This window comes from Nicotiana attenuata, chromosome 6 (genome assembly GCF_001879085.1).
Source record: "Nicotiana attenuata strain UT chromosome 6, NIATTr2, whole genome shotgun sequence".
NCBI lineage: Eukaryota > Viridiplantae > Streptophyta > Magnoliopsida > Solanales > Solanaceae > Nicotiana > Nicotiana attenuata.
Genome location: NC_031994.1, coordinates 64,147,080 through 64,163,031, shown reverse-complemented (window position 1 = coordinate 64,163,031; position 15,952 = coordinate 64,147,080). Strand labels below are relative to the sequence as shown.

At 35.7% G+C, this 15,952-nt stretch overlaps 2 protein-coding genes across 3 annotated transcripts; both read left to right on the top strand.

The window, feature by feature from the left end:
* LOC109227104 (F-box protein SKIP16) lies at positions 479-7,073 on the top strand. The gene is made up of 5 exons (XM_019392124.1): positions 479-809; positions 2,729-3,451; positions 3,556-3,774; positions 5,275-5,381; positions 6,620-7,073. Exons 1-5 carry the CDS (start codon positions 606-608, stop codon positions 6,696-6,698), a joined length of 1,332 nt encoding a protein of 443 aa, XP_019247669.1. The 5' UTR covers positions 479-605; the 3' UTR covers positions 6,699-7,073.
* On the top strand, positions 8,037-14,196 carry LOC109227103 (probable transcription factor PosF21). Of its 2 annotated transcripts, none has more exons than XM_019392122.1 (5): positions 8,037-8,234; positions 8,548-9,615; positions 11,519-11,651; positions 11,907-11,991; positions 13,514-14,196. In XM_019392122.1, exons 2-5 carry the CDS (start codon positions 8,909-8,911, stop codon positions 13,882-13,884), a joined length of 1,296 nt encoding a protein of 431 aa, XP_019247667.1. In that variant the 5' UTR covers positions 8,037-8,234; positions 8,548-8,908; the 3' UTR covers positions 13,885-14,196. The 2 variants fall into 2 exon arrangements, with proteins under 2 accessions (XP_019247667.1, XP_019247668.1); XM_019392123.1 differs by lacking the exon at positions 8,037-8,234 and adding an exon at positions 8,317-8,392.

Below are 15,952 nucleotides of genomic sequence, written 5' to 3'. Positions count from 1 at the left end.
TATATATATATATATATATATATATAAAATTTAACTTTATAATTTTAAAATATAATAATACTTAATATTAAAAATCTTACGAGTCAAACTTATAAAATTCAAATTCTAAATATGTCATCTAAAAGTTTATGTTAGGTACTTACTAAATAAAGAAAAGTAAGATCCTTCTTAAAAAAAATATATATGTAATGATTATTCACTCTATCTCAGATTATCTGTAATATTTTTAAAAAAATAACTCTCTTAATTTTTTGTTGTTTTAAAAGTTCAAAATAAAATTATTTATTTTATTCTTAATTTGTTCTTGAAGACTACTTCTTAAATATAGAGTAAATATTTAATAAAAATAGATTATTTTAAGATATAAATAAAAATAAAATAGTAAAACTCGCGAAAAATAATTTGAGACGGAGTATTAATTTGTTTTTCACTGAAATGATTATTTATTAATTGACACCTTTCATTTTCCATTCCAACCTAACATATAGCATATGACAAAGCAACGACCGCTTTAATTCCGACAAAAGAGCTCTACGTAAGTACAATAGCAAAGCGGTTCTGTATTATCTAATAATCTCCGGCGGCGGAAGACGGAGGAGAAAAAGATGGATCTAGAAAGCTTAGGTGGGCTGACTATGCATATAATCTTATCCAAATTAGCACCTCAAGATGCTGCATCAGTAGCTTGTGTTAGTAAGAGGTTTAGGAATTGGGCTTCTGATGATTTGCTTTGGTCCAGATTTTGTGCTGATGATCTTGACCTTTCTTCCCCACTTGACCCACTTGACAACCTCATGCCTTCTTTCAAGGTATAGCTGCTCAATTTTATGCATTTAACTGAGGTTTTAATCCAAAGTAGTAATCTTTTAGTCCTAAAAAATGAAATACTACTTGATATTTGGTGTGAATTTGGACGTATCTTAATTTTTGTTATTTGAAATTAGTACTGATACTGGGAGTAACATAATTACAAGTGATTGAAGCATTCTTTTGTGGTGATTGTTGATTGTTATCTTCCTTGAGCTAACAATTTCTTTCTACTCCCTTCGTCCAATTTATTTGGTAGTTTTTGACTCGGCACCAAGTTTAGAGAAGAAAGGAAGAATTTTGAAACTTGTGGTCTAAAATAAATCATAGATAGTTGTGTGGTTGTAAATTAGTTCATCAAGGGTAAATTGGGGTAAAGGGGGTACTAGTTTATATCAATAAAAATAAAAAACCCCACAAGAAAAAAAAAGGAAAAAATTTAGAAGAGCAATTCATTGTAAACATCTTTAAATGTGGTGATTGAGCACACAGAAGATCGTGGAATAGGATTGGATTAAAGCAAATTAACTTCTAAGTTGGGTTTTGATAGTAGGGTATAATGTACTTCTTAGTCTTAGGTGTTTGGTAGTGTTAAAAATGTTATCTAGATAGAAACTTTTTGAACTAAATTCCCTCTGTCATGATTTATGTGAGGGTGTTTGACTCGGCACGAAGTTTAATGAAGGAAAGAAGACTTTGAAACTTTGGTCTAAAATAAAGCATAGATATTTGTGTGGCTTTAAATCAATTCATTAGGGTAAATTGGGACGGAGGATGTACTAGTTTATATCAATAAAAATAAGAACTCCACTAGAAAAGAAAAAAAAGGAAAAATTTAGAAGAGCACTTCATTGTAAACATCTTTAAATGTGATGATTGAGCATACAGAAGATCGTGGAATAGGATTGGATTAAAGCAAATTAGCTTCTAACTTGGGTTTTGATTTTTGGGTATAATGTGCTTCTTATTCTTAGGTGTTTGGTAGTGTTAAAAATGTTATCAAGATAGAAACTTTTTGAACTAAATTCTCTTACTGAGTGAGTTTTCGTTAATACGAACGCCTTGTGCTGCTATTACATATTTACATTGCTCCAAATGATGCTTTAGCATTGTTTCTCCCTTTGCTTCTTGATAATCGAGAACTATTAATTCTACCCTCATTAAATGCTGAATAGTTACACAAGAATAGTTTTTCTCCATTTCCAGTCATAAAATATTGCAGGGAGTAGCAGTTGCGGACAATTTTTTATCTAGTTCTAGTTGTAAAGGGACCATATCATCGTTATTAGCAACGCGGGTAGGAGTAATCTATACCTGACTTATCTGCAATTTATAAAAGAAGAAAAGTAATCTAGACCTCTACATCAAATTTAGGCTCAGTATTTGGGGAAGTGATACAATGGTTGCCACTTTTATGTTTTGCTATGTAAAGTAGAAAATTTGAGAAATACAATTGAATAAGGATATCTGTCTTTTCTTCTCTTGATTGAAAGAAGCAGACTGCTTGGTGAATTTCATTTTGCTCTGTCATGCACACTCACTAGATTTATTATTTAAGCTTGCAATTAAAGGAAATGGGGTTGCTTCTCTTCAGAATCTTTTTTTTTAAGATTAGTTTTCATTTGTTGCCTGCTTTATGTTGTTGGAGAATGAGGAGGTGGAGCATTTGTCTGGTAGTATGTGTTGTCCAAGTGTCAGGTTATTCTAGGTTGAGACGAATCTCTGATGTGCCATTTTTTATTTCTTCTTGTCTGTTTTGATCATGTTAACAGTAACCCTGCGATGCTTGTAAATATATACACTCTGTGTAAATGGTCTCTCACAGCTTGCACATGCATCTACATTCCTTCAGACATATCTGCCATTAGTTTGCATTCCTGAAACACTTCTGACATCTTGCCATGTTTATATTGTTACTTAGGCATCTTATCAAACATGGCGGGAAGCTTTTAATCTTTACCCATGGCCCTTGGTCACTCGAGTTAAAAGATGTTGGGGCAGACTAAGAGACTGGCTAGCAATGAATTTCCCTGAAGTTTTGTCTACATTGCGTAAAGGTGCATCTGAGGATGAAATACAGGAGTTGGAGAAGAGTTTAAAAGTAAAGTTGCCTCTTCCTACTAGGGTTCTCTACCGGTTCTGTGATGGTCAAGAACTGACAAGTGAGGAGTTCAGTGGAAGCGCGGCTGGGAGTTTGTTGGGCCTCATAGGAGGCTACTCCTTTTATGACCATCTAGTGAATGTATCTTTGCTGCCTTTACATCAGATGATAATAGAAACTAAAGAAATTATCAGACATCTCGGATTTGGCAATCGATCTAAGTACATCGTTGTAGCAGCCTCTTGCGGTTACAATGAAAAGATTTTCTTCCTCAACTGTTCCAATGGTCAACTTTATGTTGGTACTAGAAATCTCTCAACTGATGGAGAAATGCTCCCTTGTGTGCCAAATGCCTTGATAAGTTCGGTTCATGATGTAAAAGGCAGTCAACAACAAGATGCCGTGCTCTTGTGGCTAGAGGAACATGGCCGTCGTTTGCAAAATGGCATGATCAAAGTCCGTAAAGAAGGAAAAGTCAGAAGTATCAGTCTTTTTCCGGAAGAACCTCCAATTTGTTCTCTTGCTGTAACAAATGGTGTAAAGGTAATTGTTCCGACCTGATGGAGCAAACCAAATAGACATTGCACTTGTCAGTTGTTTTTGGGTTTTAATTTTCATCCTGAAGACTGATAGTTAAATCATGTCAGGTTCGTGCTTCTTCTGTGTTCGTCCCAGAGTCCAGTAACCTTCAAGATGATTCTGAGAAGTTTTTATTTGCTTATTCTATCCGCATGTCTCTTTCACCCGAAGGATGCAAAATGAATGGAATGACCTTCAGCTCTTGCCAACTATATTGGAGACGTTGGATCATCCGCTGCAATAACAGAATTGTAGATGATGTAAATGGAGAAGCAGTGATAGGAAAGGTATCATTTTCATGAAGTTGTTTGATGAGGAAACGATCCTTATTAATTGAAATGTCGAAGCTTACGGTTGATATACTTTCAACTGTCAACTTTATCTAGCCAATTCATTGTGGGCACCTTTCTCATGTGTCTATAAGATATTTTTGTTTTCTTTGGAAAAGAAAGAAGGGGACGTGTTTGTCATTGGGTGAATGAACTTGAGATCTTTCATTTTTTCTCTTTAAGTTATTTACAAAATTGTTAGTGCTCTAGTCAGTTGAGAAGTATCTCTACCTTGATCTTTTACCGGGTTAAAGATGTGTGAAAGAGATATGGTGAAATCATACTATTATATATATTGTAAGCATGAAGATCAAAAGTTGAATGTGAAAGACCAAAATAACCCTATACTATTATTAGACTTTTATGCCCTTAAAAGTTATTTTAATAATACCTTCAATATTAATAACAAAAGTTAGTTTTGTAACATTAAGTTTGACTTGGGGATTATCAAAGAATTTTGGGCTAACATTTGCAGTTCTTAAAAAAATCAAATAATTTTTTTGAGCTAACATTTTATCTTCTCTTATTTTTCTTCGCTTAAATATTTAGATTGTTATTAGAAATGATTTCTAATTGCAATCTTTTTCTTATAAATACAGTCATGATTCAAAGCATTTTACCATCCATGTAGAAGACGATATAGTTTTTTACTAATTATATGGAATAGACGCGCAACGCGCGTGTCCAAGGACTAGTACTAGAATATTTGTTTATTACAGAGGAGAGAGGGAAAAGCATTTTAAGCTGTCAGCTATTTACTTTTATGAATCTGAAGTTCCGCAGGAGCTTTTTTGGACATCTCAAAACTCTCATATTTCGGTCATACTTTTGCAAAAGAAACTTAAGTTAATATCAAAGAACTTTGAATTAACAGCAGCAAGGCTCTTTTCCTTCCCCTTTCCCCTTCACCCACCCAAACCAAGGTTGGTGATTCTTCTCTACATTCAGGTGACCTGAATAATTTCAACATTATATCAAAAGAGTGTTTGAGAATTGAGATGAAATCGGCATCTAACAGAAAGAAAGAACACAATGTAGTGGGTGGGATTATTTGTGTGAAATGGTGGTGGCACACTCTTCTGTTGTAAATAGTTTTTGATCCCATCTTGGTGTGATATTAATGAAATAATATTTGATTTCAACCGAAAAAGAAAGGGAAGAAGAGAAACAGAAACAGTAGATTTTGAGGGAACATGTTTGTTTATTGTTAAAAAAACAAAACAACAAGCAGATTTCCTTATTGCTAGTTTACCACACGTTGAATGTTTGTTTCTCCTTTAGTTGTACCAGTGATCTCTTTTGAGCAATATGCATAGTCCTTTTTCCCAGAGATACAAAGGTTAACTATGGGAGCTGCTGCCTTTTCTTTCTATTTGTATTGGGCATTATTGGACCTATTGGCCCCAGTCTTCATATGTGCTGAGATTATCTCATTTTTTGCACTTATCATATTTGCAGTTTCCATTACTGCGACCAGGTGAAGAAGAATTTGTCTATGAAAGTTGCACAGCACAGTCATCTTCACCAGGCTCAATTGAAGGAGCTTTTACTTTCGTACCTGGGAGGTATGTCACATACTGCAATCGCTACACCATCAAGATGAAGTTCTATCTGTTCTTTTGAAATGAGTTTAATATTACACCTTCACATTCGCTCTGTACTCTGTAGTGGATGTTAATTGCAGCTCTTTCATGTATACACCCATTTTATGTAGCCAACTTGTAGATCCTGATCCAATATAGTTTTGTTTTGATCTTGAAGTGAAACAACAGTTTTGCCGCCTTACTAGGTTCTTAGCTTCATAGAAAACATTGCTTGAAGCAATTCAAAGTTTGGCAGTTCACTTCAGTGACGTGGTCGAACAGCAGCTTTAAATATGTGTCCTTGGAGTGAGAGTGACATGTTTTGACCTGAATAATCAGGTGAGCATTTGCTAGGCTTTTAAGTGGTAGGGCAAAGCCAGTCTTTTGACATAGTCAGAGAGCGTCTGAGCAGGACAGATACAATTAGTTGAACAAGATATTAGTGAGTTGAGAACCTGAGGTCTCAGGTTCAAATCCCAGCGGAGACAAAGACACTAAATGATTTCTTCCCATCTATCCAAGCCTCGGTGGATAGAGTTACCTGGTACACCTTTTGCTACTGGGAGGTAGCAGGTATCCTGTAAATTTAGTCGAGGTGCATGCAAGCTAGTCTGGACACTACAGTTATAAAAAGAAAAAAAGAAGATATTTAAGGCTTTTTATTCCACTGCAACAAGAGTTTGTCCATTCTTTTATGTGGTGAGATTTCATTCTCAAAAGAAGATGTCCCACATATGATATAGTCGTCCAATAGTTATATTTTATAACGGAAGAAAATAAGAGAATGTGGCAATTTGTTTTTTCATTTGACTGACGGTAGTAGTCAGATTTGAACTAGGACAACCGGATCTGCTGTTTTCTGCCTCAACACTTGGTCACAATGATTTAATGAATAAATAATAGATGAAGACAACAGAGTTTTTATTGTTTTTCTTCATTGAGTTCTACCCAAAGGCTAGGTGCATCATTATACAGGTATATGGAATCTCTAAGCTCTATTTTGTAGATGTTCAGGTTGGTATACATCTGACTATGATGGAACAGGAAATGTCAGTCCAATAATTTGTCAAATTTATCACTTCATATTTACTTTTTGTATTTAATCATTTGTTACTTTGCAATGCCTTTTGTTGTATAGAATACTTCAGTGATATGAAAGAGTTTGATAACATTTGTTCTTGGCTGGCTGCTAAAACATGTTTGTATTTCTTTCTCTGCAGATTAGCAGATCCAAAAGGTAGTGCATTTGAAGCAGAGGTGGCAAGGTTTCCCCTTCTGGTGCCAGACTATATCTTCTGATGGAACTCGCTCGAAGTGTAATGCTTTCGTCTCTTTCCTTCTGGGCCAGGAACGGAAGTTGTCGTTAAGCTCTCAGCAAGTCGCCAAGGAATGTCCAGAATTTGAGAGGGAGAGTCCTGGCTTCTTTTAAGTCATGCAGTTGTCTATAGTGAATAAGCACTTGCTCTTTGTTATTAATGTGTGATCTTTTTTCTTTTCTCATGGGGGATTTAGCTTTTTCCTCCTTCAGGTTGTGATATTCTTTGAGTGCTTCTTTGGTTTACTGTTGGGTTCCTTTTTGTGCAACAAAATTATTTTGACTATACCGTGTTATAGAAACTGATAGAACATGTAAACCGAAGCTTTACTCTGTGATACTCGCGCTCTTCCCTGCCCCGGCTATTCTTGTTATTGTGTCAATCTGCCATGTAGTGGTTTCTTTGGTTTTACAGTCACCCCTAAAACTGGAACAATTTCTTGAGTGAGCCAAAGAACCAACAGCAGTCTTCTAATGACAGGGCTCTTTTAACACTTTGCACTTAAGGCTAGAATGCTGGAAGAACCATATATAAGCCAAAACACTGATAAGGATTTTTAAGTTTTCTTGGAATCTAATTTTAGAGCTATTTTTGTTTTCTGGCCGACGACTATACCTGATAAATTTAATAGTGCATCAAGCATGACCTGGCTATAAAATGACAAATGAAACTGGATAGAAACATCCAGTCCAAAATGATGTTTAACTGCAAGTGGAGAAACATATCATGCACTGTACTGTATTGTTTCTTGTCACTCTGATACTTAAGTTATCTTTCATGAATATTATTGATTGAGCGTTAAGTCGTGTTTTATTTTGCGAGGAACACACAGAAAGATGTGGAATAGTTCAGAAACTTGTATCATTATCGGTTCAGACACTTCGGTTAGCCGTTTAAAACCAGCAATATGTGGATTATATCATTCTCGATAGTCTCACATCAACAGTTATTTATGTTAAGCATATTCAACCTTTAATGATATGCACCCTGGCTCTTATAGCTGTGAATCTCACAACTTTAACGAATATTAGTTGTTACATCATTAAACTTTTTCTAAAATTAATTTTTTGGTTACTCCATATTCGAGGGTAATGTAATTCTAAAATATTCAAATAGAACATATAGCAGCATATGCAAAAGGCACAAAAGTTGCTCATTTTTATCAATTCAAGAAAAAACATGCCTTATATTGCAAGGACCAAAATTGAGTAATTCATCAATAACTGAGGGATCAAAAGTGCAATGATTCCAAAAGAATAAGGTGCCCATGTCAACATGTCCGGATATGAATCCCTGTCCTAATTTATAGCATGTCCGTAAGCATTATTATAATTACAAATTTGCACTTTCCTTCCACCGCAGGGCGCAGCACACTCTTCTCAGATTTTGCCTCTTTTCTTTATCCTCTCTTCAAAGCTTTTTCCTTTCACATTCTCTTTTTCTCTCTAGCCTATCATTTATTCCCCATGTGAAAAGCTGCTTGATTCTATTTTCCCTTTCCTGGAGATCTAAAGAAACCGTGTAAGAATTTCTCTTTCTTCTCCTCTTTTTTTGTTTTAATAAATAAATTTGTAATCAATTCTTTTTTCGTTTTCTTTATTACCTATCTCTTTCATTTTAGTGCTCTGCATTTTGTCCTTTTTTGTCCGTCTTAAATTCTTCAAAAGGGTTGTTAAGGTTTCAAATTTCTTTGAATCTTTCAATTCCGCGTTCGTGTGTTCTTGTCTCTTCTTGAATCTGAGATTTCTGACAACCATCAATCCCTTTTTTTTTTTTTTTTTATCAAAGATATTATGGGGTTTGCTCATTTTCCTTTTCTTTCCATTTTTCAGGTTGCATTTTACAGAGGAAATTGATCTGAGATAAGCTTGCTCAGTATTTGTGAAATCTACAGGGTCTCAGCAAGGGGCTTCATGTTCTGTTATAGCTATGTTTTGGTGGAATTTGAATACCTCAGGATTTTAGATGCAGAGAAAAACAACTTACATTGTGAGAAGGTTCTTGCTTTAAGCGAAAAACGAATTATTACCTGTTGATTTTTGTGTTTCTGTTATCAAGGTTGTTCCGTCTGGAGTATGTATTTTATGTGTGTAAAAGTTGGATTTTTTGGCTCTGTGATATTTTAGCATTTGAAGATCATTAACCTGAAGGGTAGGTTTTATAATATATACTGTGTGGACTGGGAGAACTTATATGGATAAGGATAAGTCTTCAAGCCATACAGTAGGTTCATTGCCTCCATTCGGGAGATACTCATTGTTTTCACCTCCTGGGGGTAGTTCCAATGCAAAGTTGGAACAATCTGGATTAGCTAATTTACCTCCCTTGGGACCTGGAAATGCTTCAGAATCAGGTCATTTTGGTCATGGTTTGTCGGCTGATTCTAGCCGATTCAGTCATGATATAAGCCGAATGCCTGATAACCCGCCTAAGAAATTTGGTCATCGGCGTGCCCACTCGGAGATTCTTACTCTTCCTGATGATATTAGCTTTGATAGTGATCTTGGTGTTGTTGGTGGACTGGATGGACCGTCTCTGTCGGATGAGACTGAGGAGGACTTCCTCTCAATGTACCTTGACATGGATAAGTTTAATTCTTCATCTGTGTCTTCTGATTTTCAAGTGGGCGAGTCTTCTTCTTCGGCAGCTGCAGCTTCAGGTTCATTGCAAATTCCAGCAATGGTTTCAGCAGCCTCAGGGTCAGATAATTTCGGCCCCACTGTTAGCGCCAAGCCAAGGGTTAGACATCAGCATAGCCAGTCCATGGATGGTTCAACTACAATCAAGCCGGAGATGCTTATGTCAGGTGTAGATGAGGCATCTCCACTTGAAACTAAGAAAGCTACGTCTGCAGCGAAGCTTGCTGAACTCGCTCTTGTTGATCCAAAACGTGCCAAGCGGTAAGGCTTTAGATGGAAATGTTGTTGCTCATTTAAGTTTGCAGTCTGTTTCACGTTACTTTAGCTTGGCTATACCATTGCATTTTGCTTTTCTGGTGCATGGTCTTGCTTGGGATGAAATCTTTACGTGGAGGTTTAGGGGCTGACTAGGGAGGGAGGGCCCTAAGCTATGAGCCTCCTGAATATGCTTTTGAAAAAAGTTTTAGATTTAATGCTACAGTGCTGTTTTGCAAATGCCTGCTCCGTGTGAAGCAGTGCTGTTAAAAGCTAGCCCAAGCGAGGCTGAAGTGCTTCAAGTGTGTGACAAGGGTGTGAAGCAAGGCGAGGTTAATGAAGCGACTGCTTCATAGTCTGAAGCGTGAAGTGAGGCTGAAACGATCTCGTCTTCTCTGTTTTCTGGAAAAGGGACTTAGTTGGAAGAAAAAAGAAATCTGGGACTTGTTTTTTTTTCTTTTTTTAAAAAAAAAAGAAGAATAGAAAAGCTGAAGAGCATTATCCACATAGAGGCGACCTCATGTGTTCATCAGACTTCAACCTAGGGTTCAAACTTTTTCATCCGTAATTTTCTTCTTCTTTCTTCTTGGGTGGTAAGGTTTTTCGCTGCTGTGTAGTTTTCGCTGGCAGCTCTTTTTTCTCCATTCTTTGTTCTTCAAGCTTTTCTTTTTCCCTTTTTTCTTCTTCTCTTATTTCTTCTTATTCAGCTTTTATATTTTTTGTCTTTCTTTATTTTTTTCAGTTTGCTAATTTAATAGAATTTGCCATTTTCAGTTTGCTAAATTAATAGAATTTGCCATTTTCAGTTTGTTAATTTAAGCCCAAGCTGCATATTTCTTTGTTCCAATCCATTTTTTCAATAGCCTTTTTTGAGTTACAATAGACGTTTCTGAATTTATTTCTTTGTCAACAATTATAAATTGAAACACACATGCACACACACACACACACACACTCTTTTGGTTTATTTTGGTATTTCTTAAAAAGTTGCACTTAACTTCAATGAAGGGAGCGCCCCGCTTCTCGCTTCACGCTTTAAGCTAAGCAGGGCCCTGTCACTTTTTTGTGCTTCGTGCTCTCAAAAACACTGGTCTGAAGATAATCATTTATTCCATTGGTGGTGAGGCATTTTATCTATATGTTGTTTAGCACTTGCTCCTCAATCTTTTTGGTTTTTGTTTTTGTCATCAAACTTCTAAAGGTTTGCCTATTGTCTCTTCTATCAAGTTTTTCCCTTCAATGGCTAACGAAGATGGTGAAATGATGAAAGTTGTTAGAAAGGAAAATAAAAGAGTATAGAGAGACAAGGCCCTTCTGGCCCTCTACCATAACTGTGTCAACAAGTGCCTCACACTCCCCAGAACATTTCTGTTCTATTTCTTGTTCTCTCCTGCTCTCCTTGAGCCTACAGAAGAGGAATCTCCCCAGAAATTGGATTTCATTTATGGTGTGTAGAAATCCACCTCTAAGAACCAGAATCCAGCTTTCTTGACTCCTCTAAATTAGCTAAAGTTGGCCTCCATTGTTGGTGAGGAGGGCGCACTGCCACTGCCCCTCCCCTACCTTCTAGGAAATTGGGACTTGTTTGTCCATTAGAGGGAGGCTGGGAAAAGAGATAGAGAATATGTAAGATCAAAACTGTGGACCCCACCAGGGAGTTTGAAGCAGGCAACAGAAACCATGTGAAGTGAGAGAGATGTATATCGTCTTTATAGGGCTAATATAAAGACAAATGCCATAGAATTTTTTCTTTATAGGGTAACCGTGTCACTAAGATTTGAAAAAAGAGATAGGATGGCTCAGTATTCTAAGCTTAATTTGGTTGTCCCAGTCGAACTGTTCGTTTCACTTGAACAAATCTCCAGTTGTATTCTCTCTCATCATTGTCTTTGTTTATGCTTTGCAACAGGATTTGGGCCAACAGGCAGTCAGCTGCAAGATCAAAGGAAAGGAAAATGAGGTATATAGCAGAGCTTGAGAGAAAAGTGCAGACTTTGCAAACAGAAACAACTACTTTGTCTGCTCAGTTGACCCTATTGCAGGTTCATATCAGTTGCTCTCACTACCCTGTAATTGTTTGTTTCTGTTCCTCTTTTTAATTGTGTTTGCTTTCTGTTGTCGAAGACGGGTTTGGGCGTAATTGAAGTGATGCTTGTAGATAAGTGCTTGGTCTAGTGTCTGCAGCATCTGCTTGCATTTGTAGAAATGTACAGATATATGTATCTTTAACTTTTTCTTTACGTGTATTACAAGATTATGGATTCTGAGATGTCTGTTTTTGTTTCCACATGAAACAGAGGGATACAAATGGTCTGACTGCTGAAAACAGTGAACTTAAACTGCGTTTACAAACAATGGAACAACAGGTGCATTTGCAAGATGGTAAGAATCTGAACATGACTTCAGTAATATTTTCCCCATTAGACCTTGTCTTTTCATCTGTCTGGATAGTGGTTGCCATATCTTCGTTGGTATTCTTGAATATATTTAGTTTGACCATTCAAGCTGACTCAAAAGGGGATTATTGGTCAAATGCAAATTAAGGTCTGATTGGGTTTAGGCTATTGTTGGTTTCTGAAACTTTTTCCACGAGTTGAGAAGAAAGTGAAATTTATTTTGATTTACTTCATCACTTTCACATCCAGTGTAGTATTGATGTTTTGGTAAAAAATACTAGTAATTCTGATCTTGTTGTTCAGAAATCAACGCACCACATATTACCTTACAAGGCTAAACATATTTTTTAATAGGACCTGGTTGCCAAGTAAATATTGAGACACTCATATATTTAGTCTCATGATGGGCGCCGCCCATGTATTAGGTAATACTCTGTTTCATCCATTAAAAAATAGATAGGTTAGAAGACACCAATAGGCTATAAGTCACCTTGTAACGCCCTTGACAGCATTTAACTCAACAAGACCTTATTTCCTTGTACTCAGTAAAAGATCATACTAGGCTGATTAGAACACTTTCCTAACATAAATTTCCTTGTCTCTCTGAAAAAAATTTCATCTCCATGATCTCTTCAGCTTTTTTCCAACTTCTTCAGCCAGATTCCGGATGCAACCCTATGTGGATGATAAAATGAAATTTATTATACTTACTACTGAGAAACATGAGCCTTGAAAAACACTTCTCTAAGATTAGTAGCTATGCAACTTTTCTGTATCTGTAAATTCCTTAAACAGGAATTCCTGAATAACTGATTCATATCCCAACTTGGGTGAAAAGGGGAATTCTTATCGTGCGACTTTTGGCATGTGAGTGTGATGGGAGATTTCCTTCTAATGATATTTGTCTTAATTCACTTCTCAGTTGAGCTACTCCTTCACGTGTACCACCCTCTCCTTTCCAAAAGGGGGGAAAGGCCAGAAACAGAAAAAGTGAATGGCTAAAAGTTTAAGTGATAAACTGTAGAAGACCTATATTCAATATAATCGGTACCTTCATAAACAGAAGATTTGAAGGATCACACCATTTTGCCTGCTGTCATTTGTTCTGCCTTGCAACTTTCAGACCTTAGCAGATTTTTGTTAGTTTAATTCCTTGCTAATCTGCAGTACGCATAAATTGCCACAAGATGTTTCTATAGAAATTTTGTCGAAATTACTCTAGGAGCATCTTCATCTTGTTCAATGTGCATCTTTTACAAGTCTGACAATTTACACATTTGGAAGAGCAACATGTCTTGAGTTCCTTGTGCCGGATGTGCTGCGAATGATTAGTAGACAAGTCATTGCTATCTGTCCGAAATCATCCTCATTGATTTATGAATTGCTTAAATGTTTTCTTAGTTTCTTTAATGTATCAAAAAACACTGAGGGCAAAAGTAGTTTGGGTTTTTGTCTGGAGGGTTTCTAATATTCTGCTCTGTTTTTTCCCCTTTATTTTCTATGTATAGCATTGAATGACGCTCTAAAGGAGGAGATACAGCATCTGAAAGTGCTAACTGGACAAGGCATTGCAAATGGCGGACCAATGATGAACTTCCCAGCATCCTTCGGAGGCAATCAGCAATTTTACTCTAACAACCATGCGATGCATACGTTGTTGGCTGCACAACAGCTTCAGCAGCTCCAGATACATTCTCATAAGCAACAACACCAGTTTCAGCAACATCAGCTCCACCAGTTTCAGCAGCAGCAACAGTTGCAACACCAGCAACAACTGCAAGAACAACTGCACCAAGCAGGAGATATGAATTCGAGAAGTTCACTGTCATCTCCTCAAAATGACAATGCTTCTGATACTAGTGCTATATCAAAGGATTGAAAAACACACAGGCATTGTTGGCCGGAGAGTATAGAGTTGGTCTATTTTTTCAGAATCATCATGTGTTTTCATCTAGCTCAAAGTCTATGTTTCAAAAGCATCATGTGTTTTTCATATAGCTCAGCTTATTACTCTTAATTAGGTTGGTTAGCTTCATCTGCATTTTAGTACTATATTGTAGGGTCATTGACTTTTTAGTTGAAAATTGTGCAAGTCCCATTCTATGGCAAGTCATTGTGCTCGACATGATTTTCTTCATATATTACCAAAATTCTTTGTGGTGGTCTTTTTTAAGACATCAAGTAATTTACAGTATTTCTCTCATAGTGTCAGTGTTCACATATTACTAATTACATTTGAGGCATGTTTACGCTCCTCGCGAGCCGAGGGTCTATCGGAAACAGTTTCTCTGCTTCCTCAGAGGCTTCCAGGTTAGGGGTAAGGCTGCGTACATCCTACCCTTCCCAGATCCCACTTGTGGGATTATACTGGGTGGTTGTTATTGTTGTTGTTGTTGTTTACGTTCCTCGCGATCATGGAGGATACCTGTTGGTTTTGTCTTGTAACTCTCTGTTCTGAATCTGTTATCACTTTGAGAAAAATTGCAGGGTGGAACTAATTTCCAACGTTTGCCTATGAAGTAACCTTTTCAAATTCTGAATTATATTTTATGTTTTGATTCATTTCAAACTGTGCTTCCCTCTTGCATGAATACAACTTATGACTCCATGTCATCTCCTCTTCAAGACTGTATTTGGCTAACTCACCTGAGCAAGTGTGGCGATTTTTATAACTTCTACAACAGGAATATCATTTATTTTTTTAAGAGTAAAACAAACCACAAAGCAGTTCTTGCCCAAAAGAAATGGTTTTCGTTAATAAAGCTTTTATAGAACAAGTAATAAAGTAGAGGCATCCGCTGTCGTGTGAGTGGTAGATTTAAGCATTTAGAGCCAGATTGGCCAAGCTTTTAGGAGGCCAAAAATACTTTTTGGTGGTCAAAAAAAGTATTTTTTGGAAAATTTAAAGTGTTTGGCCAAGATGAGAAGTACTTTTGAGCAGCAGCAGAAGCAATTTTTCTATTTTTGGGGAGAATATACAAATTCTAGCTTCTCCCAAGAAGTAGAAGTAGAAGCCAATAATTTGTTCAAGACATAAATAACCTTATAATAAATATATATTTCCTAATTATCCCTCATTATTTTAACATTTTTCCTTATCCTTATCCTTTTTATTTTTGCTCTATCTTTCTTCTCTTTTTTATTTTAATCATATTTTTATTCTCTTTCTCCTATTCTTAAGAGTAAATTTTAATTTTATATTGATTGATATATTTTGACATATTTAAATTATTATGTAAACAATAAGTAATACTAAATAGTCAATTTAATTGCTTTGGAATAACTATATTTTATATTGATTGAAATATTTAATTTATATGTATACTTTATAATTCTTTTATAATAAATGTTTAAATTTATTTATTTATTTTAAATAATACTAATTACAAATTGAATCTTTACTGTCTTTTTTCGTAATTTAATACTTAAAAGTACTTTTTGAAAAGATTAGCCAAACACAGTGAGATTGCAAAAAGCACTGTTAAAACGAACACAAATTGTTATTTTACAAAGTATTTTTCCAAAAAGTACTTTTAAGCTAAAGCACTTCTCAAAATAAGCAATTTTTGAATGCTTGGTCAAACAGGCTCTTAATCAAAAGATAAAGTTGGTGCTCCCTCTGTTTCAAATCAAATTATGTGAAGGCGTTCAAAGTGTGAATTCGAACATACATTATCAAAATTCTTAAAATAAAATTTATAAAAAAATTATATGAAAAGTATAAGTGATGTAGTTAATAATTTAAAATATTTAAAAAAAAAACTATACAAATTTCCAAATACCCAAGCTTCGCATTATGCAAATAATTTTAAATGTCAAAGCTAAAAAAAAAGTAAATAAAATAAAATGGAAAGAGAGTCCTCTACATTTTTTATTTTTATTTTTATTAGAATTTGCATTTGCTTGTCTTCTCTGTCACTTCTTTCACCTTCAAATCATCTAGAACA

Bases quoted from the DNA above. Each gene is read 5' to 3' on its own strand.
- LOC109227104 (XM_019392124.1), top strand. From the start codon at position 606: ATGGATCTAGAAAGCTTAGGTGGGCTGACTATGCATATAATCTTATCC. The intron at 810-2,728 runs GTATAGCTGCTC...ATTGTTACTTAG, and splicing joins ACCTCATGCCTTCTTTCAAG to GCATCTTATCAAACATGGCG. The intron at 5,382-6,619 runs GTATGTCACATA...CTTTCTCTGCAG, and splicing joins TTTACTTTCGTACCTGGGAG to ATTAGCAGATCCAAAAGGTA.
- LOC109227103 (XM_019392122.1), top strand. From the start codon at position 8,909: ATGGATAAGGATAAGTCTTCAAGCCATACAGTAGGTTCATTGCCTCCA. The intron at 9,616-11,518 runs GTAAGGCTTTAG...GCTTTGCAACAG, and splicing joins GATCCAAAACGTGCCAAGCG to GATTTGGGCCAACAGGCAGT. The intron at 11,992-13,513 runs GTAAGAATCTGA...TTCTATGTATAG, and splicing joins ACAGGTGCATTTGCAAGATG to CATTGAATGACGCTCTAAAG.